Source organism: Cuculus canorus, chromosome 12 (genome assembly GCF_017976375.1).
Source record: "Cuculus canorus isolate bCucCan1 chromosome 12, bCucCan1.pri, whole genome shotgun sequence".
In the NCBI taxonomy this organism is placed as follows: Eukaryota; Metazoa; Chordata; class Aves; order Cuculiformes; family Cuculidae; genus Cuculus; species Cuculus canorus.
The window spans coordinates 19,101,008-19,127,585 of NC_071412.1; the positions used below are offsets into that span (position 1 = coordinate 19,101,008).

The 26,578-nt window shown below is 41.4% G+C and overlaps 1 protein-coding gene across 8 annotated transcripts in view; it reads left to right on the forward strand.

Moving 5' to 3' along the window:
• DAPK2 (death associated protein kinase 2) overlaps positions 1 to 26,578 on the forward strand; it is a 56,329-nt gene that overhangs the window by 13,843 nt on the left and 15,908 nt on the right. For 4 of the 8 annotated variants that reach the window (XM_009558189.2, XM_054077126.1, XM_054077127.1 and 1 more), the window contains exons 2-4: positions 2,711 to 2,808; positions 19,851 to 20,072; positions 26,029 to 26,167. In XM_009558189.2, the coding sequence (XP_009556484.2) occupies positions 2,711 to 2,808; positions 19,851 to 20,072; positions 26,029 to 26,167 (459 nt within the window). Of the gene's footprint in view, positions 1 to 2,710; positions 2,809 to 3,898; positions 3,952 to 6,991; positions 7,148 to 7,240; positions 7,358 to 8,585; positions 8,633 to 19,850; positions 20,073 to 26,028; positions 26,168 to 26,578 lie in introns of those variants that run through there. The other 4 variants (XM_054077132.1, XM_054077130.1, XM_054077129.1 and 1 more) reach the window with 4 other exon arrangements.

Consider the following 26,578-nt stretch of genomic DNA (forward strand, 5'->3'; position numbering starts at 1 on the left):
CTTTGTCCTTTGCATGCTCTTCCTGAAGTCTGTGGGTGTTGACTAGGTTTTGCAACAACGTTGGAAAATCCTGTTCTGAACAACTGCAAGCAATAGTATCTAAACTTAGTGTGGAACCAATAGCTCAGAGATGTTCTTGTAAACACTACCAAAGCATTTATTGACTGTGGTTTCAAGTCCTGAGCGATATTGGTCCATGAGCTTTCTCTGAGATTGTGAAAGGTTGCTTGAGGAATACAATTATTTGCTTACAAAGCACAATTTGAGTTGTTTATTTTCATTGAGAGGAAAAAGAGATGTTTTTGTCCCAGGCATGTATGTGGCTTTGGGAAGGGCATTAATGAGCAGGTAGCAGAGCAGTTCATCTGGCTTCACCTTGGAAAACTCTGAAAATAAAGGCAAAGTAAGGATCAGTCAGAAAATGTCTGAGAAACTATAGGGCTGGAAAGTGAAACTGAACCCTCCTCCTCCTTGCAGTGCATCTAGTTGAGACTCACCAGTGCAAGCATTGGTTTCTTCAGTATACCATAATAGTGCTGGTTATTCTGGTCCTCAGTGTCACAGCCTGTGTGGTTTCTATCATTTGCCTGGGCTAGCTGGATAAAGGTGATCATTGCTAGAGCACAGTTATACAGGAAGGTGTGAGAGGCAAATTTGTCTTTATCGCATAGTTTTGAAACTGGAGTTTGAACAGATTTGTTAATGAAAATGCAGAGCCGCCACAGAGCCTGTATGAGAACCATTGCATCTGCAGTGGAGTCCTCCCGCAAGGCTCCTACTGAGGGCACAGGGACACCATGCCCCTCCTTGTCTTCCAGGAAGTGGCCATTTCTGACATGTGACAGGAAAGGATGTACTTTGGTCGTCTGACGGGTATATGTCAGTCGTGTCACATCATGATGTGCAGATACACACCTTTCATGAAGGAGGGGATGCTGTTTTGATGTATAGCTGAAATATTTCCCATCAGCTGATAAGAGTGAAGCAGTGGAAGCTGCTGTTTTTTGAAAGAGTGGATGTTATTCCCAAGTGATATCAGTATAATTGTTGATACCATAGCCCTTCTGCTTGAAATAAAGCAAATAAGGTTTAGCTAACACCAGCCAAAAAATTCTATGTAGAAGAGCTAAGAGACCATTTCTGTTCCTTTGAAGCAATAAAGGGAGCATATTTGGAAAGGAATTGGATTGATACTCAACATGGTTCCCATGAGTTAGAAGCCAATGGTTTATAAAAAGAGAGGGGGAAAACAGAGCAGCCAGTCTTTTTTCTGAGGTGAGTGCATGACAAGCTGGGTGCGTTTTGACAAGCTGTTAGAATTTTACAGTCTATTTGTTGCTTATGGTGTATGCTTTTGTTAGAGAAAAACCTTAAAATACATGAGTTTCAACTTGGCAGGAACCCTGCAATTGCTCTCTGGTACTTTGGCCTATTTTCCAAGTAGTTTGTTGATTTTTCAAAACAGCTGCATCTTCTTGCAACATTGAATTGAGCTGATTTCTAAAGGATCAAAATAGAGCTGTATTTGCTTGTGAAATGTGCTTCAGAGTGTGCCACAGTCAGATACCAAAGAGTACTATTTAAAAACATGTGGGAGCTGTATAGAAATATAGAACCTGGCAGTCCCCAGTGAATCTGAGGTGAGTAGCAGCTGGGATCCACAAGGAAATACACATTGCCTTGAGAAGTACAGCTATGCTGCTGAAGCCTAGAGGTGTGCAAGAACAACTGCATGGCTCAGTGCAGGTAGATTTTATTGTGGTGCTAGAGGCCTTACAGCTGCTTTACACTTTCTGATCTAAATAGTGGATGTTGTTTGGGCTATTGGGGATAATAATGCTAGTGTTTATCTACACAGGAAACACCAAACATGTTGTAAACTGCCCAGATGGTTATTGTCTTAAAATCTATTCTGTTACCATAATGTATGTTACTGTGTGGGTATATGCTGAGGAATAATGTGATCTCTCATCTCTTCCAAAAGCAGCACAGCATAATGCATATTCAGATCCTCAAATGCACTGATGTCAGGCTTGTCTTTCCAGCCCTCACAGAGCTTATCAAATCAGATGTGCTCAGGAGGCAAATTTCACAGTTACACAGAGAAATGCATGCAACAAGTGCTGCTTACATTTTTCTCACTTGAAACGTCGTGTGTGCTGAAAGACGTGCTGTAAGCTCTGTAGATGGAATCACAGTGCCTTTTTGCAGTAGTAATTTGGATTTCCATTTGCTGTCCTGCCTATGTGCTTCAGAGACACTGCCTGACATGAGAAAAAGGAAGCTCTGCCTTGTGGTCTCCTTGGTTTGTGGTCTGTCTACTAGCACTTTAATGTAGCCTGTAATGTCAGTTCTCACACTAGCTCTCTTTAGTGTAGCAGGAATGCTTTACTTTCCATAAGCTTGACATATTATTAATTAGATGCTTTACTTTCCATCACATTTACATTCCGTGATGTGTTCTGTGCTTCTGGTTAAGTATGTGCTCAGGAGCAAGAACCTTCTTCACTTATGGGCATTCGCCTCTCTCTAGCTTTGGACCCACACTATTTGGCTGAGACTGCTAAATTAATTCTTCTAATTAATTAGTGGTAACTCTGGCCATGAATGTGCTGCAATGGATCCAAAGTGACTATTCCAGAAGTGTATTTTACTGATTCTTTGCCTGCTGGAAGATCATAACAAATGTTATTCTTCCTTAATATTCCAGTTGCATCGTCTTTGTGCATCAATGAGAAGTCCAAATATGGCTCTGTTCAAGCAACAGAAGGTGGAGGATGTTTATGAAATTGGGGAAGAGCTAGGAAGGTAAGTTTGTACTGATGATACCATGCTGTTCTAAGAGCTGGGGATTTTTGCCACATTTTAAAGCAGTGACTCTACATGCCAGCCGAAATCACTTGCAATATAGAACAATAGAAACACATCCCTTTACAAAAACTGTGCTTTGGATACTTTTTTTTAAAGCGTACTAACTCTTTTCTGGTTTCTTTTCTTGCAACTATGACAACAAAAGGTGAGTTTACATTATCTTTTGTAGACAGGTGTCATCTGTGTCTATGCTTTAGGATGATGTCACCTGCCTGTTCTCTGAACCAGCTAGGAAACAGGAACCCATGGTGCTGTCATCATAGGCTCAGTGCTTTAACTTGGCTTGTTGTTTTGAACAGTGCTGCACAGCACTGTTGTTTTCAGCTAGCTCTGATCACTGACAGAACATGGTCATATCTGCCTGTAAAACACTGTTTATGTATTCCTGAAATGATTTATCTGTCAAAATTTCAACTGGAGCCGTTAATACCTTTATATAGCTTTTAATCTAGACAGGCTTATCTGCAGGTATTAATTACAGGTGGAGTTAATGGGCTATTACTACACTTTAACTGTAAGCACCTGCTTAAACACACTGCTGGGTTTGTGAGCGGAGTGACACAGGGCTCCCCCAGTCACTTAGCAACATTCAGGAGACTGTGAGGATAGCTGGTTTCCATTCAGTGTCCAACCCTCCAGTGATTTTCCTTTTCATATGCAAATAGCTAAATTAGGGCTATATACATGTTGGCTTCTTGCCCAATGTCTGGCAGTTGGTTTTGATAAATGACTGTGTATGTGCAATTACCCTTTTTCAAGTGCCAATAATTTAGTTACATTAAAACACTTTGGTTGAAGCTGTTTTACTGCCAAATCTTACTTTTTCTTTCCCAGCTATTCAATCTTTAGAGTTGTTGAAAAGATTTCTTTTAAGAAGAGATGTTTTGGGGGTTTGGTTTGATGTTTTGTTTTCTTTTTGGTTTTTATTCCCTTCCTCCTTAGGAAGGGCTCAAGTACTAAATTTTCTCTAAGTGCTTGCTATCGAGTTTTGGATGGTCCTCAGAACATCAACCTGAAAATGAAGATCTGACAACAGTGAGCAATGAAGAAATTCAGTGTGTGTATACCAGGGTATAAAAGGTGTGCTTTTTTTTAACCTTGATGGCCCTGCATGTACTGTAACACTTAAAGTGCTAAAATGAGAAACTAAAAACCGAGTAGCATATTTTTCTTTGGTTTCTGCATTGGTTTTGGAAGTCTAGTGTCTTTTAAGATGATGAACCTCACCCTTCTCTTCAAGCTGATGGTTATTAGGCCTTTTGAATGGAGAAGTGTGGTTGAAACAGCCTGGTGAAGGCTGGCCTTTGCCAGTCATGGAATCTGAAGTTTTGTGACCTTTTTTATGTATTCTCTGCAAGAAAGACCTTGTTTAGATACGCCAGAAAAAGGAGCAGGCATATACATGAGCAGGTACCATCCTCGCATGACAAAGGGGTATTAAACTGCTCTACAAAATCATGTTCTAGCTCTCAGTGTTGTATGTGTAATATTTCTTGTAGATGAGAAATACAAGTCAACTTGGTACTAATGTCTGTAGGCAAAACACCTGGAGGAAACAAGCAATACGTAACAAGCAGACCACTGTTGCTTGTTCTAATTCTTCAAGGAAAGCCCTGTAATTGTGAGAAGAGGGCAGCAAGACTGGAATTAGCTCCCTTACTCTGCGTGTGTTCAAGTTGTATATTTTACACATGCCCATGAGTATGTCACACTGTCTGTGTCAGTGTATTTCCACTTTCGGAGTTCACGAGGAGCTCCACAAACCCATTTCAGCTGTGTTAAACGTGAAGTGTCGCTGAGTTATCATGCCTCTGTATCTCTGAGTGGTAACTACTGATCAGGACCGGTGCCAAGTGATACCTTGCTTTGTTAGAAGAAAAATAACACGCTAGATAGGTTGTGGCGAAACCCAAGAATCTTTTCCAAAGTTGACTGTTGCCCTTAGAACCCGCGGGTGCTTTATATTAGTTAGGCTAATATTAGTTACAGTTCATTAGGTAAAAGGTTTCATTTGTTGTCATACTGGCAACAAAGGTCACTTACAATGAAAAGGTTTTCAAATGCTGCCTGGGAAATATCTGCCCTGTTCATGTCCTCTTAACTGAGTTTGTGATTTCTTGAGAACAAAAGTAGTCGTTAATACAGGCCTAATGTCTGCTCTAGCTCAAGTTCAGTCCCGAGTTGAAAAAACAGGATCTCGGTGGCAGAGCCAGCACCTGTTTATCTGAAAGGCTTAGGAAAGGAGTCTCCTATTACATACTGCAAATGCTCCTCCTTTCTAAGGCTTAGATGTATTTGGTCTTGTGGTGAAATTCAACCCTTCCTGTCACTGTGCAGCGGTGAAGATAGCTGCAGCAAAGGCTCTTCAGATCCAGCTGTATCAAACCCTGCAAATGGCATGCCTGTGGATTCCTTAACCAGATCACGTTCAGAATCACTGCTGAGCATGAAGCGAGTCAAAGGATGCTGGAAGTGTTGTTGTCTCCTTTGCCAAGGCAATGGTGCGAGAGAAAACTCTGCAGAAAGGGGGAGCAGGTTTTCCACAGCTGCAGCTGTGGGCCCTAACTAGCTGCCTAGCTCCAAACTTTCCCTCAGTCTTTCAGCTGCTAATCTTAGGTTTACACCTCTGTTGTGTAACCTCTCCAAAGGATACATGCAGGGAATAACAAGTCATTAGAGAATGTGGCATTAGAGACGTTGCTGATGGGCTTGTTGGTTCTAGAGGCAATGCTTGGGAAGCTTGCCCTACGCTGAATGAGTGCCATACTTGATTATCATGTATGTATATTTAAAGTTACTTCCTGCAAGATAACATCAGTTGCTTTCTAAGTGTGAAGTCTGTGGGGACTGAAGATGTCTAGCAATAGCAAAAAAGAGAGCCTAAAAGAGGAGGACCCTCTAGAGTTAATTTAGCAGATGTCAACGTTTTAAATTAAAACAGAACCCTTTTGACATCTGTAATACAGCTTATCGCTAGAATATTGAAACATTAATCTTTTTCAAAGTGTATTACAAGAGAAGGGGAGAATTTAGAAAACATAACTGAAATAACTGAAAGTGAATGTGTTAAAGGGATATTTATGTAAGACGTCCTCAGTTACACTAGTTAGTCTGGGAGTCTAGAAGAGCTGGAAAGGAATGCGGTGCAAAGTGATCAGTGCTGCAGAGCTAGTAGAGGATTCTCTTCTCTTTCTCCTTCTCCTAAGGGCATTGTGTGATTTAGGAGTGCTTTATACAGTCCTCTCAGGCAATTAATGCTATCACTCTTCGAAGGCATCAGATGTTTTGGCAGGTTCAGTTTCCTTCTCTGTCTGAGCTGTTGATCAAAACCGGATACTCCAAAAAATGATTTTCTGTAGAATGTTTTCAAAATTTAACTCTTTTCAAATATGAGTCTTTGTTGCTAAATGTCACTTTTATTCAAGTAATGGCAAATTCCATCCTTTACTATTGATTTTAATAAACTCTGTAAGAAACTTGTTAACAGTTGTGTCTGTTTGGAGGAGGATGCTGGCGTAAGCCATCTGCTGGGCTGTTTATAGCTGATCATGCCAAAGCAATGGAAATGCTTCTTGACAAACATGACTAAATGAGGGCTAACTTGACCTCTTGGGAATATGCAGCTGGTCAAATCACTGCTGGTTATTGTGACAAGGAAGGTGGCAGCAAGAGACAACCAAGAATAGAAACTCAAATTGAGTCCAAAGCAGGCAAGAGAAGGAAGAATTAGCCAACTGAGCTAGTGGTATAGTTCCCAGGGAAGGGGCAGCAATAAAGCTCACTGGAGAGCCTTTTAATGAAATCTTCCAAGATTTGTGATTTGGATGGGTAGTTCTGTCCAGCTGGACAAAAGGACTTCTTGTACAAACCTGCAGGAGCCTTTTCCAGTTGTGCTAGCAAACACTGACGGCAATGGTTGGCGCAGAGTGCTAGAATTTCAGAGATGTGCAGTGTACTTTATAAAAGGTTGTACCATAGAGCCATTAATCTATTACCTAAATGTGTTGCCAGCCAGGCTGTAGAGAGCTGTTGACATTTGTGCCTTCTGAGCAGTGTCACTCTAACCTGTCAGGTCAGGCCTGAGGGTAGGAAATGTCATAGAGTCTGTGCGGAAGTGTTTCATGACAGTGCCTGTCGAGAGACGGTGAGAATAGCACTGCAGTGTCCTGAGACAGTGTCCTGAGACAGTGTCCTGCTCACTGCAGCTCGGCTTTTTGCAACATGCAAGGACTCAGATCATGCTTAACAAAGATAACCCTTGGAATGATGTTTCTGGGTAAGGAAGTCTCCCCCTTCCCTTCATTGTTGTTCTTTCACTGTAGGGGAGGGGCTCTGTCTTCAGCTACCCTGTGTGTCTCTCTAACTGGAAGCTATGCTCATCTCCAGCCTCTCTGTTGTACAGATTTTGTCTGGTTTTGCTATGTTTTCTGCAGAAGCAGGAGATCTTATATGGGTACAAGATGCACAGTGTAATGAACCAACTGTGGTAGGAAATCGAAGTCTTTCAGGGGGGAAACACAGAGTTTGTTGCTGATACAGCGTGGTGGTCTCTGAGGAAGGGAGCTGGGCATGTCTTTAAAATTGTAAGAGCATTTCTTCAGACAAGAAAAGCAAGTAGGGCTTGCTGAAGTAGAGACTAGTGTACCAAGACGGCTGTTTTCTGTGGGGTCCTATGCCTGAAGAGTTCCTGGAAGCCCAAGTTAATACCTCGTTAAAGCAAAGAGTGAGTTAAATATGAGTGGGTCAGGCTTAGACTGTGGAAATTAATTTTACGGCAAGACTGTGATTTTCTGCATGCTAGGATGGTTTGTATTTCACTTTGAGGAATTTTCTGCTATATGTGCTTAAATATCACCTTCTAGTTGTTTCCTTGTGTTTCTTGGAGTTTTTTGAATATTTACACTGGGTTTACCTAATCTTCTGCATTTTATTCTCTGCAGAAATATTGAAGACTGAGCTCCTCTACTCCTTTCTTATTTGGATTCTAAACTCCCAAGGATATGAATTGTCTCTAAATATGTATATTTTTATCATTGAGGTTGCTGGGTTAATGAAATCCTTATGGAAAAGGAAAAGTTATTTGTAATATAGAAAAAAACTCTCCTAAGTTTATGCGTCTGTTCATTTCCCTTCTGTTGATTGAGTTTACAAGTGTCTGGTGAATAGCAGGAGAGAAGCAATGGTGCCTTGTATCCCCGATCTGCTAAACAAAAGGTCATTTGGTGAGCAAGTAGTAATTCCTCTTGGTTTTCCCTCCTTGCTCTGCATGATCTAGTTTGGTTTTAAAAGCTTTTAGGATTTGTTGAGCTCCAAGTCTTCATTGTTAATTTGAGGTGGGGGGTAGGAGCTCATGTATCATATGTAGCAGCTGATTTTGGTCACATGGATGAACAAAAAAATGTGTTTGGTGTGTGGGATGTTTCCATTTTTTTCCACACTGATAACATTCTTTCCAGCTGCTTCTGAATGATAATATCATATTTATTTCCTGCTTCTACATGCGTTTCATGTTCTGATGAGGTTTTTAAATATATGGAGTTGTGATTCGCTCTCTGAATTTCAAAGAGATTGCTGGACATTTCAAGTAAGGTACTTCATTTCTTTGTATAATTGTAGATCAGCCAATACATGTTGTACAGTCTGCTAAAGAAAAAAGCATGCATTAGGTGTTTTTCTTGGTTGAAGTTCTTTCCTTTTGCATTCTATGTACCCAGGCCATGAAGAAATTCCAGATGATTCAGTTGATGCAGTAATGCAAAAGGTAATCTCTGTGAATTCTGTTGATTAGTTTGGGCATAATGCAGCCTCCAGTTTCCCAGCTTCTGCTGACCTGGGGTGTGGGTGTGGTTTCGTGATTAAAGCCAAACTAGATCTTCATCCACGGCCTGTCCTTCCTCCTTTAATCCTCCTTCCCCAGATACAAGTTCCTGCCTTCTCCCTGCCTTGTGTGGAGGATCAGCTCCTCTCACAGACACAGTGAAACCTTTTAGCCCTGGGTGAAGCTTTAAAGGACAGCAAATGCAATGTTTTACCAGTGATAATAGGACCTTGGGGCTTGGCATGTCATGGCTGTTCTGACAGCATAGCTAGTAAATATTTATTTATGTAATGAAAATAAAAAGCAGAGATAATTGATGTATTCTTTGTAGGGGAGGAACTTGGAAATCTGTGATAAAGAGATATGTCATCCAGCTAGGTGGACTCTCCCTGGTAAACAGGGGTGTGAGTGCAGCTAGGAAATCACCCTTAACATTTCATACAGTATCTTCATACCAGCCATCTTTTTTCTGTCTGTAAAAAACTGTTCAGTATTTCACTTCCTCAGATGTGAACATTAACTCTGTTTTTAGATTAATTTGTACTTTGAATTCGTTGTTTAAATTTGGAAGAATAACCTCAGATTATTTTTTCCTACAACACAAACAAAGCAAGTCTTTGCTTCTGATGCAAAATGTAAGTTTAATTATTAGGCACTAACCATTAATATTAATATTTCTTGTAACAAAAATCTTCTGTGTCGTGTGTTTGATGTATATTGAATGTTCTGTTGAAACAGTTTTGGCGTCTGGTACTTAGTCACCATCCCCATGATTGTAAGCAGCTGCCTGATACCGTCACTATTTGGGGACTTTTTTAGTCCTTCTAGCAGACCTTTTTCATTTTCAATCAGATTTCCCCACGGAAGAACTGACCTTGGTTATTTAGAACTGACTGTAGCCTTCCTTGGTAACCAAGTCATGCATTTTTGCAAGCAAATTCCTTATTGCTAACACCCATCTCGATGATGGACATGAGCTCCATGTATCTCCTCAATCCATACCTGGCTTTGAAAGTATAGTTAGAGCTGAGTGACCCCAGAGGTAGTGCTCAAAAAGCTCCGATTCAGTAATGTCTTTAACCACTGAATATTACGCCTAATCCCTGTCTTTGTTTTGCCATTTCTGTAAAAATAGAAATATTTTTTCCACTTTGCATTGCAGTAGAAGGCAGGTGGAAATTTGAACAGTTGAGAAAATAGACTCTATATGAGTTTCATTACATGTTTTTGAAATGAAAAATATTACTTAGAAGTAAAAATACTCACAAAATAAACATAGTGCAGCACAATACTGGACTAACAAGCACTGGACAAGTTGTCAGCAACTTACGTAGAACAGGGCTGCAGATATTTGTCTGATGGTCAAGCTTAGCTTGGCACAAGTGGTATTTATTGATCATTGTTAAAATTCTACGTCAGTGGTTTGGAACTGGAGTGAAAACCTGTTGCAATAGCTGAGCATGATGCACAGTGATGCTTTGGTGAGGAGAGATATATCAAATCGTTCAAATAGCTGGACTCATTCTCTCTAGTGCCAGCATGTCAGCTTGGGTCACTGGCCTGTTCAGGGCAACCCATAGTGTGATGCAGTTACACCAAAGGGGGTGGCTGTGTATCCTAGAGCCAGGACTTGTAATCTGTCCTTGCTATAGAATCTACAGCTTTTGTGAGAGAGTAGTTAACCACAACATCAGAGTTTTGTGGATCTATAATCCTCACAAAGAGAGAATTTCCATTGATCCCTGTATCTTGTGGAGGAAGAGTGGAGGGAACAAATAATGTAAGTTCTGTGCTGTCCTGCTGCTGGTGGGGATTGTTTACTTCAGTGTAGTAAAGACTAAATAAGATGAAGAGCTAACTTCCACCTCTTATTTTGGCAGATTGGAAGAATCCACAATGAGCAATGAAATGGGAGTTTTGGAAACCCTTTGTGGTTTTGGCCTTACAGATAATTTCCTAAAATCTTGATTAAAATGCCAGCATGATTTCCATCTGTTTTGTACATGAGGGATGAGAAAAATCATCTAACCATTTGTCCATAACACTGCTACCCTCTTACAATTTGGCTGCTCCCATGTATACTGAATCCAGGCCATATCTAGCTGGATTTGGACCTTTAAACGCAGAGGCACAGTGTGCCAGCCTTCCACATGCATATCGCGTAGGCACTTGTGTTGCTCCACATAGCAGAAGGAACAGCTTATCAAATAGGCTATTCCTGCTGAGCATGAGTCAGCTTTGACCTTCCCCAGGTCTCTGGACACTGTTTATTGCCACTTCAACAGCTAATAATCAATTCAAAGGCTAAGTGTGATAAGTGAGGAAAAAAATTTATCATGTGCATTTTATTCTGAGGTTCAGATTACATAAAACCCTTACCAGGCTATCAGGAACTTGCCAGAATTGCCTGGCTCACGCTGTATCACTGCAGACTCTGCTCCTCCAGCCTCAGGAGCTGATAAGGGCCACATTGCCTGTCGCTGCGTGATTGGGAAGCTTCCAAAAACATTTAACAGCTTCAGGAGATGCTGGTGATGATTCAGTAGGTGGCACAGTTTCTTGTGACTCAGGGCTAATCACCCAAAATGGTGTTTAAGGCATTAATTGTCTGCAATGCAGATAACATTACTGGTAACAATTCGTAGCATTGTTCAGTAACATGGGATCAATTAATTCTTGCTTTAAATTTCTGATGGTTTATTTGTTTTTTACTTATGCCAGTAAACGAGATCCTTCTGTTTGAGTCCACATTCTTCCAGTGTTCCAGTGCAGTTACAACTAGCAGAAGTCATCTCTGAAGTGTAGGGAAAGGAGGAGAGTATTCAACTTGATAAAACTACATGCAGTAGAGCGATGGCTCTGATGGATGAAATTGTAAGCTTTTCCAGGCTTGAGTCTTTTTAAGAAAGACATTAGGCAAGAATTCTCAAGGGCTTTCCTTTGAAAGTTAACAAAAATGCAACCATGAAAGGATGAAATTATTAGTATAGTTTTTCCAAGACAAAGAAATAGGAGTGAGGAAGATGGAAAAGTAGTAAGACTTTTTAAGCTTGAGATTGCCGATTAAAACCAGTCTGAATTTAGTAGTGGCAAAAAGGCCCGATGAGCAAAACTGTGGCCATGAAAACAATTATTGTAATTGAGAATGAATGACCTTTCTTTGCTGGAACTAAATAAACCAGCCTCTAGAATCTAGATAAGTTCTGCATTCAGGTTACCTAGTCCAGCATATCTGTGATTGCGCTTATGTAATTTAAGAATGTACACGTGATAATTCATTGTAATTCCTTAGGATTTTTGCTCACCTCTGACTGCAAAATCAGAGCAAAGGATGCTGTAAGCTCCTTCACTGGACAAGGGACAACGTGATGCTAGCAGAAGGTGAAGCTGACTTAGTTTATGACGTAGACTGTAAAGTAACCGATTGCTGGCAGTAAATATAAATAAAATTGTTTCCAGGGTTAAAGGTATCCTGTTGACTCAGAGAATAAATGACACTGGATAGGGTGTAAATTTTTTCTTGCTGTCAAGGGACCAAACAATTTATCATGCAATTAGAGAAGGAGAGCCAACAACCAGCAAAGTTGGTGACGTCTAGTAAACCTAAAATTAGATCTCTGAGCTATGATTTGGCTTCCTAAGCACAGACAACCACATATGTGAATTATGTCAGTTTGTCTTTGTTTGGGGTAGGGCTTGTAATAGCAAATAAACCCTTTTAGGCTTGCATTCCCACAACTGAATGTCTTAAATGTGAAGAAAAAAGGGCAAATATAAAATTCATGCTTTAATTCCAACTGTGAACACCTTATATTGTGAAAGCTTATTTTTTTCAGTTTTTCTGCAAGCTCCTCCCTATAGTAAGCTGTTGGTTTTTATAATACAGTGCTTTGTGTATGCTGTTGTGCCCCAAATCTTGCTTCTTAGGTATACAGAATGTGTTTTGGGCAGAGAGGAGGGATGCTGTGAAACTAAGCATTTACTCTACCCTCCTATAGAATCCTCCTATCTTATATCAGAATTGTGTGCCCATAGTTTGATGTACACACAAGTCAGAACCATTTAGTTCTATTACGTGGATACAACTGCTGTTTTACAGAGTATCGCTGTAAAGTAGCTGAAGTGATGTGCTTGAGGAAGCCCCTCTAACTGACCGAAATGAGCTTGCCTCCTGGGTGTTCCTTTTTTCCTCAGTATGTGGAGACAAAGCCATTTAAACTAAAAAGTGTGCAAGTTTCCAGTGTGTCGCTACCTTCCTGCTACCTGCTATAATTCTGAATTGCAGTTAGGCTTGAGTTTTGTTGTCTTCCTGCACTGTATGACTTCGAGACTTCTAGTGTGAGAAGTTTCCTTCGAGGCCCTTTTGTTGTCCGGAATGTAACCGTACTGTTAAGCACAGCCGGCTGGCACACCAGCCCCAGTCTCCTGAACTCAGCTCCAGTCTTGAGAGAAGTGCCCATCTGAGCGAGAACTGAAGGAGGCTGGGAAGAGCTACGTGTGACCTTGTTAGACATCATAAGCAACAACAAAACATGCGTGGGAGGAGAAGAGCGAGGGGAAAGGAAGGTCATCTCTGCTTCCTTTAAAAGCATTTTCTTGTGCCCGCTCTAATGCACTTTTCTCTCTGATGCAGCAATACTGTTGATATTACCATGTTCATATTCCGTAGCTCGGTGTACTTCAGTTTGCTGTTTTCTGCTCTTCTCAAATGAAAAGAGGAAACTTAGGCCTTTTTTTTTTTTGAATTTTCACCTCCCTACACCTGCTGTAGGCCAAAACCAACATGAAAAATAGAATAATAGATATTTATGGCACCATTGAAGTGAAAGAAGTATGTCTGTGTTTTGTTCTGTGCACTAGGCTGTGGTTGCACCCTTCCAGCAGCCTGGCCACGTACTGCTGACATTGCGGAGCTGCTTCTCGTTGCAAACTCCAGCCCAGAGCAAACACCTCCCAAACTGGGAACCGAAGGAACCCCAACTAAATGCTCAGATCCCCAACTTAGTTTGCAGGTGCTCTGTGAATAGATTAAACTGTCTTGTGTTGACCGTAGTCTGCATGTGCATTTAGGCAGCTGAAAGACTGGTTGAGATGAGGTTTTACTTTGTTTCCTTTCAGGTCATCTTGCGCAGGGATACCTAGACAATAACAATATGAATGATTATAATCACAATTCTAATGATGTCTAGAGACATGGAATTAGTTTGCAGGTCCAGGTGTATGCTTACCCCTTGTAATTTGATTTCATTTTTGCTGTAGCCTTACTTGTGTTTTACAGATTTCAGGAAATCGGCTACAGAGAGACTAGGTTGTTATTTTCCATTAGGTGTGTAGGAACCTAATTACCATTAAAGTCAGTGGGAGGTTGCTGCCTAAAATCCCTTGCAAATCTGTTCCAGAGTAAATTGTCCTGGCTCATCCTAGGGGATGGAGTGTTGTGCTTGACTGGCAGAATGCCAGAGCACTGTCCTTTTCCAGCTTCACTTACTTTCCAAAGAACTCCTTGAGAACATACTTCAGTGTAAAGTGTATCCATCAATGTGTTTTAACATACCACCGATTTTATGGGAATTTCAAGTTGTAACAAGTATCAAAAAGTAATAATAATAAAAATCCCCCCTTTTAGAATTCTTTAATGAATAAAATTGAGATGAATATGGACAGAACATAAAGAAATAGGTTGAATGTGCAGAAAGGGATCGTGCGTTTGGTATTTAGGGAAAAAATGGTTTGCGCTTCCCTGGTGACAGACAGAATCAGTTGCCTGGCCTCAGAGAGCCCGCCCAGAGTCAGGTAACCTGGGCTGTCATCTCCATATCTTGTTTACATATTTTCAGCATTTCTTGAGAGCTGCTCAGGGATGTGGTGTTCCTGGAATATCGGAGGAGGATTCATGTAAGCCCATACCTATACAAGTAGTTGCTGGAAGGCTCTCTTTATTCTAGCACTCTATAGCAATACCACTGTTATGTATTGAGGCATTCAAAACTCATGCTGCACTTCTGCTGTTCTCTCAAGTCAAACTCTGCCCTAGAGTGTTACACTCCAGAACCAGTATTGAAAAATAAGCTTGGACAAAAGAGCAAGAAGTTACCCTGTTATTCTGGATTGCCCAGTTTCTCTCCTCCCCACACCCTTTCCACATTCTCTCCTGAGCTGCACAACAACTAAATCAGCTGAACTTGTGCTCCTCTAAAGCATGAAAATAGCCCCTAAGCCTACCCCATAATATTCTCTCTGTGTTCTTGTTCAGTGACATATGTGTAGTAGCAATGTGAATAATTGGTTGTCTTCATTGTGAGGATAAATTCCTGTATTAATCATGGACAGATGTGATGTTGTACCTAATTATATTGTAGCTGACAGGTTGCAGCTCCTATTGTTTGTACTCTTGAGCTGTTACCGCAATTGAGGACAGCCTGTGTTGACTCTGTGACAGGGCTGTTCTACAGCTGTCCAAAATACTTCTGAAAGGGAGCAAATGTCACTTCTTTAAAGAAAGAAAAAAATCAGGAAGCATCAGTCTTGGAGATTATCTTGTGCGTGTTGTAAATGCTGATGTTTATGATCCATGTCATCTTCATTTCAGCAATATACTAAAACCCATGACATTTGGCAAAGCCTTTTGGCTGAAATTTGGACATCTGAGCTGTGAAATTTCGTTTCAAGTCTAAAAGCAGCCACAGACTCCCCATGCGAAATTAAGTCAGTGTCTTAATTTTTCAGTGCTGTAAACTCAGGTGTCGGGTTCACATACTTTTCTCTCTTCTACATTTCCCTCTGGTCTAGGTTGCAAGTTGTGGGAAGCAGGTGCTGTTTGTTTCTTATATGCTGAATGCAGATGCATTAGGAGGTGCAGAAATGCTGTTGTCTTGGTCCTTACCTTTACATGCTCTATAGTTAACAAGAAATCCAAAGTGTATCTGGCAGTGATTGTAAGGTACCAGGGAGACATCCTCTTTTTTTGTAGCTGTATGGGCCTCCACGTGAACTATTCGTTGTGTCCAGTACAAAAGCAGAGCTGTGTGTTACCCTATGTTATGTGTCAAGGGTAATTACATTGTGAAGGTTTTAAATGTCGTAGGCCAAGAAATCATGCATTTGTCTGTCTTTGTGACTTGCAACCTGTTCTACTCATTGACAAATTGTCTCAGTAAAGACTGCCTGCAAAAGCCTCTTTTTAAGGGATAAAGGCAATGGCATAAAGACTGGAACAGGAGCAGGTAGAGTGTGTGTTTGCAGGTACGTGTGCGAGGGGAAATAGTAGATTACAAGGGAAGGAGTAATGTGATGAGCAATTGCCCCAGACTATATGTAGGAGAAGGTGGGAGTTCCTACGCTGTGTCATTATTATTTTTGTTAGCTTTTAAGTAAAAAAAAAATGTAAAAAATCCACAGTATCATTGGACTTTTTAAATGCAAAAGCCACATGTTGATTCCCATAATCAGCAGTTGTAAAATATTTTCTCACTGAACTTTGCTGGCAGAATTTGTGTCCCTAGAGTGAATTTGAGGAAGGAAACACAGCAATTTTAATACCTTGTCTCTTTAGAAAGTCTGGACCAAACAAGATGCATGTCTTGCAAACAATGAACAAAGAAGTGAAAAAAACCCCAAACTTGTGAAGCCCCCAGTGTTGAGCTTGAAGCATTACGGGAAAGAAAATCTTCTCAGCAGAATGCTTAAGGCAAGTTTGCGGATTTTGTAGCAGAAATTTCATTTTCAAATTCTCTAGGGTTTGCATGTCATGATAAAATCGGGAGGCAGAAATATGAATGAGTGAATGGATTTGACAAATGGCTGCAGTCTCGATCCCATTTGTGACTGCTTATTCCTAAAGGGATAAGTACACTTGTCCCATCTGTTCCTACCTCCCTTCTGAGAAGTTTTTAGGATATGTCTGGCAGTGAAAAAACAAAAAGAAGTACTTCAGGCTGTCTGGCATTGTTTGAACCCTTTCAAATGAGAGGATGCCTCTTCCATGAAATGTTCGCTTTTGAGAGCAAGCAAGCACCAAGAGACGGCCTTAATTTTTTATTCCTTTGCAAGTTTAAGACAGACTCCAACCAGCTGTCTGTGTTAATGAAGCACTAAGTACATTATAAAATTATAAGAATCTGAGTATAATTGCTGTGTATGCTGCATAATTTAAGTTCCAACTGTACTTGCATCTCTCATTTACCAAGCCAATGAAGGATATAATAATACGGAAAACAGCAACAGCTTGGTGCTTCTGCACTGTAGTCATGGGAGGCTGCACTTAATGAGTTGTTTGTGATTCTTTTAAGAAGATCCTGGCCGCTAAAATCACAGTAGCTAAAGGTGAAGGTTGTCGGTAAGATGAGTCTTTTCCCTGCAAGTCTGGATATAGTGCATTGAGTAAGGAAATACCTGATACTAAACGTATTCTGGGACTGGAGAGCTGCCAGTTCTTGCAGAGTGAGAGCTGAGACATACAGTGCATTTTGGCAGCAGGGAACGGGGCTGCTCTTGGGCGCGAAGAGAAGCTCACTGTTTTGTTTTGTCTGTTTGTAAAGTGGTTGGACATTAGCAGAGACTTGTAAATGTAAGGGGACAAAGGTTTGGGTAAGATAGTTTTTCTGGTGGTAGGATCTTGCATTCCTGTTGGGTTTACACGTTCCAGGCAAGGGTAACTATTTGACTGCACGTTGCTCAGAGGTTTCTCTGTCTTAATTATGAGTTGACTTTGGCTTCCTGGCCGTATAGCTCCTTAGAACTTGAAAAATTATTGATGTTCCATGGTGGAAATGCAGCGAGATCTTTTTGATGTTATTTTTTTTTAAAAGGAATTATGATTCTATCAAATGTTCATTGATAAATCCTAAGCCTTTTCTGACTAAGGAATGCTTGGAGTAAGGTATGGGGTTCACATATAGTAGACTTGTTTTCTATGGTTTTCATCCAAATTATTATGAAAAGAGTGCAGTGCGGATTTGAGCTTGGGCTCCTTTTCTCCAAATCACTGACAATCTACAGACATTGCTTACGCCCCACCTTTGATATCAAGTCGTCAAAACAAAATGCAGCTTTCATGAAGCAATAGTTTTGCCAAACTTTAACTCAAGTCCTGTTCTGTCTTTACAGCTGGCTAGTTTCGCCATCTCACTGTTATCACAAGATGCATTCTACACTTAAAGCAGACTGAAGCGTGTGACCTTATCCATAGGCTCAATTCTGCAGCTCTCCAGTGTGCTTCACCACTGTGGTCCAGTTTGTAACACAACATACATGGCCTGTTTGCGAGGCAGATTCTGCAATCTTTTCTTTCCCTCTGCCAAAAGGCAGTTTGATAAATCCCTCCTGTAATCTAGCAATGGAAAAATAAATAACAAGAAGTCACCCTCAGCTAGAGTTTCTGGCAGAGGAGGTTTAGAGTGGTAATAAATTAGTCTTGCTACTTGAAATTGCCTATGTACTCAAGTAGGCTGTGAGGTCCTTTACCTAGTGTCCAAGCAAAAGCAAACTTTTCTTTCCATTCGTACTCTTGTAGATTTTATTGCAGAGATGTTATTTCAAGACTTGTCAGCAGCAGCCTTGCATCGCACTTATCAGACACGATCTCCAAATGCTGTTACTAGAGTAATTTGCCTTGCCACTACAACACTTCCCAGCAGCTCCTTGTTTTCCACCAGCTCAAATTCAGCGTCCCATTTTATTAGGTGCTTTACACAACACGATGTCCAGGCCTGCACTAATGGTTAGTTATGGAAAGGTAAAGTAATGAAAAATTTTCAACTTCCCTTATGTACAAGAACATCATACTTGTTTAAAAATGAGTGTAGTTCATTTTAATTCTTTGTATGAAAGTTATTTGTAGTAAGTGAATGATACTCATCCTGAATGGAGTGACTGACCTCAGTTATGTTTGGACTGACTTTTTTTTATGTTTATGTTTATGTTTTTAAGTTTATGATTTATTGTTCTTGTTTGTATGTAATGATTTTACTGTGAGTAAGCATTTCCAAGATACAGCACAATTGTCCTTGTCCCTACCAAATGGGATGAGCGAAAGGATCCTCTGAATAATCGCTTTTTCATTCCATATTCTTGCCTTATGTAGAATTTGTATTTCTCAAATCCCACTTTAGCTGCAGACTGACTTTCCTAATTTTGATAAGACATCTCAGCTTGATTACAGTTATTTTTTCAGAAGACAATTGAGAAAGAGGCAATATCAGCTGTGTGGAGATGATGCCTTCTCTAAGTTCAAACAGTGCCTATCAAGAGCATGAAGAGAAGGAAAGCTCACACAAAGAACAAAGCAGGGTCCCCAGCTTTCCTACTGAAGAGTCAGTAACAATTGCCTCATCTTGAAAGGGTCCCACTGCTGACGTAAGGCTGCAACCTGCAGTGTTATTATTATTCAAATTTATCATCTGACCTCCAAGTGTTTCCCTCTTGGGACATAAAGGGGAAATATTACAGTTGGACTGGAATATCATACCTTAGGAGCCACAGTGAGGAAACTTTTATTGGCAAACAAAAGGCAGCTACATGCCTTTTAAATTTTAATGCAGCCACTGTACTATTTGGTACAGTGGGAAATTGTTTGCCCTTGAAGTGCAAGGAGAAAGCTGCACTTACTCTAGTTACATTTACAGCTAAATTATCAAGTGAAGTGCAGAAATATGAATAAACCATTCTCGCATTTGAAAATTGGTTACTGGAGGCCAGTACTACATTTCCAAAGGATTACCATCCCTTAGAGTTCTTTTCTGAGTGATTATTCTTAAGGGAAATACTTTAATGCTTGCGTGTCCTTTCAGAACATTCAGTGTTGCAGACTTGAATGCCTTCAGCATTACCCAGTGCAGGAGTGGTAATGTGTACTTTTTGAGGCAGATCTTATTCATTTAAACACAAACTGTTTTTTAGAGATTGTAACATCTGCCCTTCCTTCTTGTTGCATGCTGCTTGACTTAGCTAAATTTCAGACACAGCAGGAGGAAACCTTATTCTGCTCTAGTGACTTTAACCGCAGCATTCTGCAGCCTCAGTGTTGCCCCAAGAACCAGCTGGGATGGTTAGCAGTGTTGCTCAGGGGTTGCAGGATCAGGCTTTGCATATGAATGGCTTGTTTGGGAAACCGTGGTTATATGAAAGGCTTAAGAGAATTTTTGTTGTCTTCTTGTCCTTGCAGTGGCCAGTTTGCGATAGTGAAGAAATGTCGAGAAAAGAGCACTGGTATGGAATACGCTGCTAAGTTCATTAAAAAACGTCAGAGTCGGGCCAGCCGTCGTGGAGTGAGACGAGAGGAAATTGAACGGGAGGTTTCTATTCTGCAGCAGATTCTGCACGCCAACATAATCAAGTTGCATGACATCTATGAAAACAAGACTGATGTGGTCCTCATCCTTGAGCTGTGAGTATGGGGACTTCCTGTCCTCTGGGGCAGGATGAGGTAAATAGGAACTGCAAAGGGCCTCAGAGGCTGCCAGAGTACAGAGGCGCTGTTAAAACGGAGCTGTTCTGGTCTTGGGCCTCGCAGATCTTGGCAGGGGAATTGAATGAAGTTGCTTGTAAACAGGCTTCCAGGGTTAGCCATGTGCCCTGGGGATACAGGTGCACCTTAAATTCAGCTGAGGACATCATTATTGAGCCAGGGATTAATTGAAAACAATTAATAATAGAAGGATGACCTCATGTCTGCCTAGTGCTGCCCTGACAGAAGCCTTGGAGGAAGCATAAATGGCCACTGAAAGCTCATTTCATCTTTCATTCTGCCTTCGTTTCTTCCAATGCACGGAAATCCCACAAGTTCTTTGCAAAATTTGCAGTCGTTCTCACTACTCTCCTGTTTTCCTTGTTTAGAGGAGACCAGAGGAAGAGGTGAGGAGAGCCACGGAAGAGTTCCTACACTTTGTCAAGAATGAATAGTAGCATGGTGGGAGTGAAGAAAAGTTGATTACTGTTTTCTTGTGCCATGACATGACAAGGAGAACCCCCCTGTCATTTAGGTTCTCCTAACAGGAGGGAATTTCAACCTGGAGTGGCAACAGGGGCATGTGTGGACTGTGGTGGCCTCACCCCTGCACTGTGACCCATTGGATAGCCACGCTGGTGGTTTAAAATAACCGTCAAAAAACATTTGGCTATGTAATGCAAACTGGTTTATTGTATTTAAGAAGAGATTTAAAACAGGCTAGTAATAGCTTCTCTAGGCTGAGCAGATCATGGCTTATTCTGCAGAACCTGTATGTATTCCTGCCTGGAAGAATAAATGCCATGATGAAATGTTTTAACTTTTTCAAAAAATGAAAATGGCACAAAGTGACCAGGTCTCTTTATACCCAAACTTCTTCTGGGATAATGAATTTGAGTGAAGCTTGGCACTTGACTTGTTGTCATTCCAGGTGTTTTGTGTCTGAGGGTCAGGACTGTACTAGAAGTGAGGGACTCTACGTGCACAGGTGATTGTGTAGACCTATGCTCAAAGCATCTCTTTCCATACAGTTCATAGTGTGTGCTATTGCTCTACTTTAAGAAGCTGACAGAGGTGTAAATTATAGTAGTGCATGTGCAGCTTTCTGTCTGGGTGTGTTTGGATGGCTCGGCCTTCCCTAAACCCCACTGAGAACCAGGGGAAACCTGAACATCATCACACAAAGCACAGAGCAGAGGAATCAGCGTAAGGAATAGAAGTAGTTCTTCTAGTAAAAGGAGCTTTGCTGGACAGAATTTAGTCTTGGCTTCAAGGAGTGAAATTTTTTGTGAGTGAAGGAAGGCAGACGTCAATTTAATTGTCCTGCTCTTTCGTGCAGTCAGTCCCACCAAAGCTCTGAGTTTTAGAGGAGCTATGCAGAAGATGACATATCCTTTATCTGTCAATTCATGGTACTAAAGCTGTAAGCCAGAAGGCAGCCTAAGTCTTCTACTTACTACAATCTATAGGTAATGAGAAAATGATGCAATTTTTCTGTTTGTGTGAAGCACAAAATACAGAGATACCGTGGCTCAAGTTGCGTAGCACCTATGTTCCTTAGAGTGCCTGCCTTGACCTTGTGTATGGAATCCAGGCAATGAGGCTTTGATCCCCTAGTGGGATGAAATAACCACTAGCTTTCCAGGGGAGACAGCATTTCAGCCAGGGAGCATTCCTGGAGATTCATGTGACTGCTGGCAGATGGCATCTGAGTGATGATAAGCATCTGTTAATTTTTAAGTATACGTCTATGGCCAAATGTTGGTCTCTGTAGCTGTGCACTAGAAGGCAAGAAAGGAGCTTGCTTTTTCTGACTGGCAGCTACTTGGTGCAAAAACAATTTCCCATTTCCTTACGTTCTGCTTTTTCCTGTCCTCACGTGGCCTGATAAATTCTGTGTCTTGCTGTCATGCTGTAGCTTACTGCACTTCTAGAAGGCTGTGTGCAACTGAGTTTTGTCCTGATTAAGGCCACTGCATTCAGCTGCTTTTACAAATTAAGGATGATGATAATTACTAATAAAGGTAATGAAATTATCTCTGTAAACAGATGATTTCTCCTCCTGTCACTTTAATATTACAGTCTCATACTCCCTGCAGTTTATCAAAATAAGCATTACAGCACCCGGCCAATTAATCTTACATTAAGCTGTAGTGGACTTCAGCTTCAAAAGAAGGTCCCCAGTTTTCTTGATTAATTGAAGAGGCTTACTTGGCATTTAAAAGATGTTTTTAGCTAAAATATGGACCCTCTCAAACTCACTGTGCTGGCACAGGTGAGGCAATCTTCTCTTTACGCAGGGGTTGATTCTACAGGTGCCGTTTCTCCTGTTCAAGAGCAGGAAGAGCATTGCCAGGTCCGCTGCTGTTACGTGCAGTTTGGCAGGTGCACAGTTTGCCCTTCATTGTGCACATTGTTCAGGGATATTCTCCCCACGGCTTTTTGTCAGCTGCCTTGAGACTGCTTTGCCCAAACAAAAGCAGCCTGAAGGCATGTTTCATTGATACACCAGTCTCCTCTAGGTAAGTGTCAAGGTTGTATACACAAAATAAACAGCAGTTTCCAAGAAGTTTGTCTTTTATTGAACTTGGAAGGAAGAACAAAGGTATCATTTGCTTGCTTCATTGTTTGACATGGGAATAAATTGACATGCTAAATGAGAAGGAGATGGAAACAGAGGAGCGAATTCTGTAAACCAAGGTCCTTTAAGAAAGGAGCATTTTCTCTTTTACAGGTGGTGCTGGTTTAAAAAACACACCTTCCTGGATGTTCAAATGTAACTTGTAGTGCAGTTATGAGTATTTTACTGCAAAGGAGTGAGTGCTGGACTGCTTTTTTCTAGAATTCCGTGATGACCGGATTTTGTGATTCCTGGTCTCTTCTCAGAGTGTTTCTCTGAGTTTGGGTGCATAAGTTGGATGAGAATGATCCTGCAGTAAACTGCCTACCACTCACTTTGTATTATACAATTTGCTCAAACCTGTTTTAAAAGCTTGAGTCTTTGTTAATAAGAAATTGTCACATCTCTTCTACTGAATTTTCCTTTAGATGACTCTTTTAAGATCTACTGTTTGTAATGTATGCCGATCTCTGACCTTCAGGAAATGAAACATGTAGTTGTTGTAAAAGGGAGTTTGGTGATAAAGAGACAGAGGAGTTCAGACTCCCTGAATCTTATTTTGATTTCCTTTTTTATTTTTATGTTGCGTTCTGTACCTTGGAACCCCTCCTGCCTAGTCTGATTCAAGGTTAGTGTGAACTAGAGAGGCGAGGGAAAATACTGCAAGGAGCTAGCAAGTAAATCTCCTGTGATCCTCATTCTTGCAGGCTGCGTGGTTTCTTTAGTGATGTCTGTGGTGGAGCTGGTTGCCCAGCATGTTGCTGACATTGCCACTGGGGCAAAATCCCTGATGAGCCCAGAGCTGCCAACCCAGCTGTTTTCAGTGATCCCTCTTGAGGGCAGCAAGGGAAAAAGGGAATTAAGTACCTCCAGCTGAACAATTTTCTGACATTCCTTTATGTGGCAAAGGAGATTCCTCAAAAGAAAGTTGCCAGCCTGCTCCAGGCAGGGAAAGTAGCCTCTTATGTCCTCAGAACAGTCCTCTGTGCAAGGGGAAGATGGGGGGAAGGGCTTGCACAAAGTGGCTCAGCTCGTGTGCTCTCCTCAACTGGTGTTTTCTTTTCCTTGTGTTGGAGAACTGGAAGCTGGGCTACATGCACTTGGTCTGGCCTGGGAGAAAAGATCTTTTTTTTTTAGTTCTGGTTAAAGAGTCCACTTTAAGGAACAATCACCGGGGAGATTTTACAGGGTCAAAGAGGAAGACAGAGTAGTGTACCTCCATGGTTAAATTCCAGAGAAGTACAAGAAAGTGTCCAAGTACGGCTGGTTCCTGACGACTGGCCACAGCACCCGCCAGAGGAGATGGCTTAAGTGCAGATTGGATAGAAATCGCTAAAGAAATGGGACTTGCCTGTTCTCCTTACACAGATTTCACCAAGAGACTATGAGGATTTCTATACGGGCTCCTCTAGTGAGCTGTAATAGTTTTTAAACTAGTGAACCAAGGCCACTAAACCTACTACAATATGGAATTCTGTGTCTCCTGAAATGCACAGGCTAAATCAAAACTTGTCCAGCCAGGCTCACTGTAGTGCTGATGCCCCTGGTATGTGTCACCTCGAAAGAAAATCAGAGATCAAATGAGAGTCTCACATGCTGAGTAACAGATTAATAGGAAGGAGGAGGTGGCAGCAGCCCAAGACAGCAGTTGCAACATGTTCCTGGGTCATATAAGCTTATTTTTGTTTGCCAGCCACTTAGTTGTAGCCATTAAAACATCAGGTGACTTCTGCCTAGGTGAAGTGTCCTGCTTCCTGTTGCTTATAAAGTTTCTGACTGTGTGGGAGCTGTGAAAAAGTCTCCACTAATCAGTGCTCAAGTCAACAGGCCCTGTGTACATCTCTGACTTTGGAACAAGAAGATATGCTGTCACCCGCAGCAACAATAGGAGCTCAGAAATAAGCCCAGTGGCTTTTGTCACATTGTTGTTTGCAGTTGACTTCTTTTCACAGGTTTTGTAGCTGTGCACAGTGCTCTGAAAGAGGCAGAGTGGGAAATCACCGTGTTATCACCAGCAGTGTTGTGTAGGAGCCTGGGGTCAGAGGAGTGATTGCATGGAAGGCACAGTGTGATCTAACATATCTGAGTCGCAGCACTCCGTTAACTCAAAGTGTTTCAACTTGCAGATTCTTTTACAATTATTTGATCAGACAACAGGGCCAAGAGCTTTTTTTCCAAAATGACTGTTGGATCTCTCAAGTCTTGTGCTTGCGCTCTGGATAGTGAGCACAGATGGGTGGCACACCTGAGCCCAAGAGCAACAGGCACTTTGTGGGTCCCCCCAGCAGTAAATGTGAATGAGAATAAATCAATAACATCGATGAGAGTGTGAACTGGAAATAATAAATGTAAGCATAATTATGAATAGCAGCTGCAAAAAATGCCCAATTCAATATCTCAGTCTTCCTGTTTCATAACATATAGAGAAATAGCACTAGGCACAAAAATGAAATTAGAAGTCTGAAGTACTTATATATGCACAGAATGTGTATCTGTTTTCCTGAGAAGAATAGCAGTAACTAATAGTACTTACTATGAGAGGCCATGGAGATGATCCTAGGGCTGAAGCACCTCCCATACGGGGACAGGCTGAGAGAGGGTTGTTCAGCCTGGAGAAGAAAAGGCTCTGGGGAGCCTTTTAGCAGCCTTCCAGTACCTAAAGGGGGCTACAGGAGAGATGGAGAGGGACTCTTGATCAGGGAGTGCAGGGATAGGGCTAAGGGGAACAGTTTGAAGCTGAAAGAGGAGAGATTGAGGTGTGATCTTAGGAAGAAATATTTTCCTGTGAGGGTGGTGAGGCCCTGGCCCAGGTTGCCCAGAGCAGTGGTGGCTGCCCCATCCCTGGAGGGGTTCAAGGCCAAGTTGAATGGGACTTGGAGCCCCTGATCCAGAGGGAGGTGTCCGTGCCCATGGCAGGGGGCTGGAACTGGATGGCCTTTAAGGTCCCTTCCAACCTAAACCGTTCCATGACTATATGATTTGGGAAAAGAATTTTAGGTACCTTCCAAGCTGCTCAATCTACTTTTTAAATTCTTGATGAATCAGCAGCATCAATGAATTAGGGAAAGCAAGTCTTTAATTTACAGGGGAGAGAGAGATGAAATGGAAAGGAAGATTTGGTACTCCTGGGACCAGAAAGCAACACTAGTTTGTTAGCAAGAGTGGCCTTTTCCTACCTGTATGGAGATTTTTTGCTACTTTAGTCTTCTGTGCTTCTGTTTATTTTATATCTTACAATGCTGTAGATGACAGGACATCTTCTGATGTGTTTTGCAGGGTTTCTGGAGGAGAACTTTTTGACTTCCTGGCACAGAAGGAGTCTTTGTGTGAAGAGGAAGCAACCAGATTCATCAAGCAGATTTTGGATGGTGTGAATTACCTTCACTCTAAAAAAATTGCTCACTTTGATTTAAAGGTAGAGATGCAGATTTAGGTTTATTGTTGTTTCTTTATTGACAGACTGTACCTTCTATGATTTGCTAGATATCTGTTATTTGATAACACGCCTAAAATAATGGGTAGAACCATTTTAAATGCACTTCACAGCCGAGTGCCCCAAGGAGTACAATCTCCTGTATCAGGCCTTTGGTAACCTTTGGGTGGGCTTATATGATTACTGACTGAGAAAAAGAAATTGTAAGAAGCATTTTCCTTCCTTAAGTAGGTTCAGATGTGACTAGAATCCTTCAAGAAGTATTTAATAAGGCATCTTCCAGTGGGTTACAATACAGCACAGGGACAGGTTGGCAGAAATAATGAGGTTTCCTGGTGTAAACTCCAAGATGAGATAGGTAAAATTCCCATCAGTCAAAATATTCAATGGTGC